The following is a 6,804-nucleotide window of genomic DNA, read 5'->3' as shown; positions in this document are numbered from 1 at the left end:
CCGTCTCTACTACAAACACAAAAATTAGCCAGGCATGGTGGTGCATGCCTGTAGTCCCAGCTACTCAGGAGGCTGAGGCAGAAGAATCGCTTGAACCCGGGAAGTGGAGGTTGCAGTGAGCTGAGATTGTGCCACTGCACTCCAGCCTGGGTAACAGACTGACTCTGTCTCAAAAAAAAAAAAAAAGAAGAAGAAGCCGAGCACAGAGAGGCCAGGTAATTTACCTAAGATCACTCAGCTGGTAAGGACAGTGCTAGCAGCCAGCCCCTACACTCTTAACCTGATGCTTCACCTCACATCACTAAACTTCCTTGGCTCAAGTCAGCTGCAGAGGGGCCAAAACTCATAACCAAGAATGGCACCTCCTTGCCACAAAGCCCCATACTCCTCCAGATATGCTAGAGATCAGCTGGGCAACCTCCACTGCAGCACTCACTCACTCCCTATGCTCTTAATCCCCATGCTGGGTCCTGGGAAAACAGGTGAACTCCTACCTAATAGTGGGAGAGGGAAATTTAGGGGACTTCACCCAGGCTAGGGGTCAAGAAGTGAAGCACTTGAAAGAAAGTGCCCTTGGCTGGGTGTGGTGGCTCACACCTATAATTCCAGCACTTTGGGAGGCCAAGGCAGAAGGATCGCTTGAGATCAGGGGTTTGAGACCAGCCTGGGCAACATAGCAGGATCTTATCTCTACAAAAAGTAAAAATAAAAAAATTAGCCAGGTGTGGTGGCACGTACCTGCAGTCCCAGCTACAGGTTGAGGTGGGAGGATCACCTGAGCCTGGGAGGTTGAGGCTGCAGTGAACTGTGATTGTGCCGCTGCACTCTAGCCTGGGAGACAGAGGGAGACCCTGTTGCAAAAAGAAAAAAAAGAAAGAAAGAAAGTGCCTTTGCAGCCAAAAGTCAAAAGCTAGTAATTTGGCTGGTAGCGTTTAAACGTGGGGAGGAACGGAAGGTAGTGGTCGCTGGTTATTTGCTGTGAGTATCCCTGTATAGATAGATTTCTGTTTAGTCATTCACTTTCCTACTTATGGCCTTTAGGTTGTGCCCAGGTTAGAGATTGTGAGAAAAGCAGAAGTGATCTCATTTTTGCTAGAGTCTTCCCGTGCCCCATGAGAAGGCACATGCCTAGGGAAGGAACTTCTAGGTCTGAGGCTAGGTGATATTCCTGCTTTAGAAAGTCATGCCAAACAGTTTTCTAAAGTGTTGGTGGAAATTTACACTCTCAGAACCAGGAAGAAGAGATTATTATTATTATTTTTAATTTTATTTTACATGAAAGTCTTCCATCCTCTCCATACATCCCATTCTATCCTCCATTCCCCAACCTACTTGGCCCAGGCTATGCCTAGCAGCAAGTCAAAGGCAGGTAGAAGCTCAGGCTGAGGCTGCCTGAGATGCCTCAAGTACTCTGGTCCACAGAGGCAGTCAACAAGCGACCGTGGTCTCCAGGCCCAGAAAGAGACCACATCTGATCATGGCTATAAACAGGAGCCTGGCAACAGGAGCAGGCCCTGCTGACAGGATCGGTGGGCTGGTCATGTCAGCTCCCAGTCATGGGAGTGGGGCAGGGTGAGGGCAGGAAGAGCAGTCTCTGGGAGTCACACTCCCCCTCACCTGTTTGTCTGCCCTTACTCCTCAGGCTGGTCCCGAAAGTGGGGCTCTGCCCACAAAACCCCCTGCCTGGACAGTCCTTAAATCCTACAAGTTGGAGGCATGTGTCTGGCCACTGGTCAGACTCACTGTTCTCACGACCACAGGAAGGTGTCCAGCTTGGCCTGGGAGAGAGAAGGCACTGTCTTCACCCTCACTCTCTGCTTAGCCTTGGTCTTGGGCTTAACAGGCAATGGGCGGATCATGGCTGTGTCAGTCTGGAAGAGCTGTCAAGGAAGAGGCTTGGAGAAAGGTCTGTAATGCAGGGCAAGAAAGGCTCTGAGCCGGGGCTGGGCAGCCCCAGTACACAGAATGAGGCCCAGCACTGCACACCTGAGGCTGTTGGCACTGGCAGGCTGGGAGTATAGGTGAGGCATAGTATGAGCTGCACAGCTCAGCTCAGCTCAACACCAAGAAAAAGGATACAGGCCGGATGAATTTTGTCCGGCCACCGAGCCCATCGAAGCCTGTCCTTACCTAGGGTGGAAAAAAGAGATGAGTGGGCCAGGCTAACGGACTGGGTGGCTGACCACCCATTTCTACCCAAGAGGGTTGGCTCCTGCCACTGTGAGAAGCCATACTCACCACATCTTTGCTGCGACAGGACTCTGACCTGGGCCTCTTGGGCTGTTTCTGGCCCAGGATGGCATTCCGGACAAAAATAGGGAAGGCACCAACCAGTTCCTCATCTGGCTCTCCTGCACAGCTCTGGTCACCCAGTGAAAGCTGGGACTCCTGCAGGGAAGACCCCAGGGCCAGACTTGATAAGCCAGATGTCAGCAAAGGAGAGAGGGTAGTGGTGGTGGAACAAGATCAGGATCTCTGATGCCTCACTAGGAGGCAGGAGGATAATGAGTAGAATCCCAAGAGTGGCTCCAAAGTACCTCAGTTCTGGACCAGGAGTGACAGGGCTCTGGCAAGACCGTGCCCTCCCAAAAGTCCAGTCCTGGCAATGGTTAGACTGTGCTTCTCCTAGAAAGCTCTTACCTTCTTGGGGCCTTTGCATATCTTCTTGGGGACATCCTGAATTGGGGAGCTACAAGAATAGAGAGAAGGCAAGGGGTAGGTAAGAAAGACATGAGGGCAGGTGAACCAGCCTCAGCACACGTACCTTGGGGAGTTACCATGTGGCATTGCTGCTGCCATGCCTGCATTCTGGGCAAGGCACCTCAGTGATCCCACCCCAAGTGCAGGTCTGTAACAGCTGGACAGTCATAGCCAGTAGGGTGGCAGAGACAGGGATGACTGGGGATGACTGGACCGTGTTCCAATCCTGTGGCTTCCACTCAAGGCCAAATTCCAATGCTCCTCAAGTCCTCGGGCACCTTACCATGTCCCAGGCTCTGTATGGGGCTGGAGAGCCCAACCAACTCACCACCCACAGGAGGAAAGCCAGTCATGCCCTGATATGAGCAAAAGGCATCTTATGAGCTCAGGCCTAGTCCTGCCTTCCCAGAGAGGGGACACTTCCTCTCAGAACAGAGGGCCAGGCCATCTCCCTAGAGAGTGTGTGTAGGAAGGGCCTGGGGCAGAATAGCGCATGGCCCCAGGCCCTGGCCTCCCAATCCCAGCCCCAGAGCTGGAAGATGGTGATATTTATTTATCTATCTATTTATCTATCTATCTATCTATCTATCTATCTATCTATCTATCTATCTATCTATCTATCTATCTATTTAGAGGTGGAGTCTCACTCTGCCGCCCAGGCTGGAGTGCAGTGGCGTGATCTCGGCTCACTGAAAGCTCCACCTCCCAGGTTCACGCCATTCTCCTGCCTCAGCCTCCCGAGTAGCCGGGACTACAGGCGCCTGCCACTAGGCCTGGCTAATTTTTTTGTATTTTTAGTAGAGACGGGGTTTCACCGTTTTAGCCGGGATGGTCTCAATCTCCTGACCTCGTGTGATCCACCCGCCTCAGCCTCCCAAAGTGCTGGGATTACAGGCATGAGCCACCACAACCGGCCTGAGAAGATGGTGATCTAAGACTGGCCCTGTGGCTTCTCAAGTCATAAGGACAGGCATGGGATCAGGGCCTGGTGGCTGACTCCTCTGCTCTTGCCTTAAAGGCCTGTGGTAAGGCTACATGACAACCAAGGCTCCAGAACGGATGAGCTAAGTTAGAGACTCTGAACTTCACTACCTCCTTCGCTACCTCCACAGGCCCTGAAGGTGGTAGAAATGTCTCTGAAAGGCCTGGCAGCCTGAAGACCCCAGATGTCCACCTTCAACCTTTACAGCGGAAGACGGGCAACGGGAGGAAGCCAGAGTACACAGCAGACACTGACAGGATCCCTGGGGACTGCAGCCCACGGGTCCTAGGTTTGTTTCTCATTGCTACCAGGCCTGGCCCTCTACAACAGGGATGCCCATGCCCCTGAGGTTTGGGAGGTTAGATAGCCCAGCTGGCTTGCCCTCTTGCTCCCTTCCACCTCCACTGTCTAGCATCTCAATTTCTTTCTCTTTCTCTTCTTTCTGTCCAAAGTCTTTGAATAAGAGGAAACCTGCCCAGCCCTTGACCAGCCTCACCTGAACAGTACCTGTATGAATGAGTATAGTCCTTGTCTCCACAGTGAACCACACTTGGCAAACCTGGTCAAGGAGACAGCCTCCCTTTTTCTGGTCCCACAGTACCCCAGAGCAGGTTCCACCTGCCCCACTGGAGTTCCAGACAGCTTCTCATGCCTGCCCCTGTGGGTCACCCCCTTGGGTGGTAAGGCCCTGGGCTCTGTGGTTTGAGATGATCCTCCGTCAGGCATGAGCCTCAGAGGCAAACATAGAAGAGGAAGTTCAGAGTCCCTGGCTCAGAACTCTGGTGGGCAGACCTTCAAGGTATTGGGAGCACCCTCTCCAACTCCACTGGCCCAGACCCACACCTTCTGGCATCCCTACATTCTCTCTAATTTGCATTCCAATGCCTTTGCCTTGAAGGGTGATGGTGAGGAATAATGAGACAAGAGAAGGGGTTTGCACAGATTGAGTGCTCAGGTAAGGGAACAAGAGGTAGCTGGAATCAAAGCCATAGCCAAGCCTAGGCAGTACTCACTGCCCCATCAGCCACTCAGAGCTAACAGCACAGGGCCTGCAGAGCTGTCTTAGCTATCCCCCCACCAGCCCATGGACAGTGGCAGGGACTACCACTCACTGTGACTTCTCTAGGCAAAGTTTTTTGGAGTAACCATGCTGGGAGCTGGAGGGCCGGGCTGGGGGAGTATCCACATCAAAGGTAGCATTGAGATCAATATCCTCACTGAAGGATGGCCGGCGGAGCTTCAGTTTCACCTCCACAGGGGCTGGGCTGAAGGCAGAGATGACCTGGTTACTTGGGGCCACAGTGGTAACCCAGAAGGACAACAGCTCCTCAAGCATCGGAGACAACTCAGCTCCAGGGACCTGGAGCCCACTCCTGACTCAAGGCCACCCCTCAAGAAAGCCCTACTCTCGGCCAGGCACAGTGGCTCACGCCTGTAATCCCACCACTTTGGGAGGGTGAGGTGGGTGGATCATGAGGTCAGGAGATCGAGACCATCCTGGCCAACATGGTGAAACCCCCATCTCTACTAAAAATACAAAAATTAGCTGGGCGTGGTGGCTCATGTTTGTACTCCCAGCTATTCAGAAGGCTGAGGCAGGAGAATTGCTTGAATCCGGGAGGCGGAGGTTGCAGTGAGCCGAGATTGCGCCACTGCATTCCAGCCTGGCAACAGAGCGAGACTATGTCTCAAAAAAAAAAAGCCCTACTCTCTAGAGAATAAACCACTTGACTCAGTCCTTTGCATAGTCACGGGACCAGTGAAAGTCTGGAAGACAAAGAAAGAAGCAAGCCAAAACCCAGAGAAAACCTAAATGTATAAACAAAAGCCTACTGCCCTTTGACCACATGGCCTCATGTCTCAGAATGCAATGTAAGGAGCCAGTCAGAGATGTCACCACAGATTGATGTGGAGGGAAGGTCTCCCTTCCTCTCCCTGTGATGTTGCTACTTATCCCAGCAAATGGTACAATATTAGAAACCATCAAAATGATTCCCTAGGGGACTGGCAGTCATAGCTTAAATATGACATAGGCAAAAAGTAGTGTTTACAGAGAGTAAATTTAATAACATGGGGAAATGTTTGTATGCTAGATTTATTTATTTTTTTGAGACAGAGCCGAAATCGCGCCACTGCACTTCCACTCCAGCACTCCAGCCTGGACGACAGAGCAAGACTCTGTCTCCAAAAAAAAAAAAAAAAAAAAAAGCATGCAACAATAATCCCTGATTGCACCACTGCACTGATCCAGACTCTGTCTTAAAAAAATTTAATTTGGGCCAGGCGCGGTGGCTCAAGCCTGTAATCCCAGCACTTTGGGAGGCCAAGATGGGCGGATCACGAGGTCAGGAGATCGAGACCATCCTGGTTAACACGGTGAAACCCTGTCTCTACTAAAAAAATACAAAAAAAAAACTAGCCGGGCGAGGTGACGGGCGCCTGTAGTCCCAGCTACTCGGGAGGCTGAGGCAGGAGAATGGCGTAAACCTGGGAGGCGGAGGTTGCAGTGAGCCGAGATCCGGCCACTGCACTCCAGCCCGGGCGACAGAGCAAGACTCCGTCTCAAAAAAAAAAAAAATTTAACTTGGCCGGGCATGGTGGCTCACGCCTGTAATCCCAGCACTTTGGGAGGCCGAGGCAGGCAGATCACGAGGTCATGTGATCAAGACCGTCCTGGCTAACACAGTGAAACCCCATCTCTACCAAAAATACAAAAAATTAGCCAGCATGGTGGCGGGCGCCTGTGGTCCCAGCTACTCAGGAGGCTGAGGCAGGAGAATGACGTGAACCCAGGAGGTGGAGCTTGCAGTGAGCTGAGATCGCGCCACTGCACTACCCTGGGCGACAGAGCGAGACTCCATCTCAAAAAAAAATTTAATTTAAAAAGCACACAAAACTCCATGTATAGTGCAATTACATGATTTGGCACCCCCCCACCACTCCCAACCCCACCCCCACATGCAGAAAAAGGAGTAGAATATTCCACATGTCAACCGTAACTACCTCTATAATTCCCTATTTTCCAAATTCTCAATGAGTGTGTTTTTACTTTTATAACGGGTGGGTGTTGGAGGGGGGAGTGAAGTTTTATTCTATTAAAAACTACAGCCCACAGGATTCTT

General features: G+C 51.7%; 1 protein-coding gene across 2 annotated transcripts in view; it reads right to left on the bottom strand.

The window, feature by feature from the left end:
- Nucleotides 1–1,239: 1,239 nt before the first annotated feature.
- TRAIP (TRAF interacting protein) overlaps nt 1,240–6,804 on the bottom strand; it is a 29,847-nt gene continuing 24,282 nt past the window's right edge. The window contains exons 11-15 of one of the 2 annotated variants that reach the window (XM_023231625.1): nt 4,795–4,947; nt 2,641–2,689; nt 2,239–2,388; nt 2,080–2,130; nt 1,240–1,871 (exon numbers count right to left, since the gene is read on the bottom strand). In XM_023231625.1, coding sequence (XP_023087393.1) covers nt 1,749–1,871; nt 2,080–2,130; nt 2,239–2,388; nt 2,641–2,689; nt 4,795–4,947 — 526 coding nt within the window. In that variant the 3' untranslated portion in view covers nt 1,240–1,748. The remainder of the gene's footprint in view (nt 1,872–2,079; nt 2,131–2,238; nt 2,389–2,640; nt 2,690–4,794; nt 4,948–6,804) is intronic. The other variant, XM_023231624.2, reaches the window with a different exon arrangement.

Source organism: Piliocolobus tephrosceles, chromosome 2 (genome assembly GCF_002776525.5).
Source record: "Piliocolobus tephrosceles isolate RC106 chromosome 2, ASM277652v3, whole genome shotgun sequence".
Classification (NCBI taxonomy): domain Eukaryota; kingdom Metazoa; phylum Chordata; class Mammalia; order Primates; family Cercopithecidae; genus Piliocolobus; species Piliocolobus tephrosceles.
This window is presented reverse-complemented; position numbering and strand designations above follow the sequence as displayed.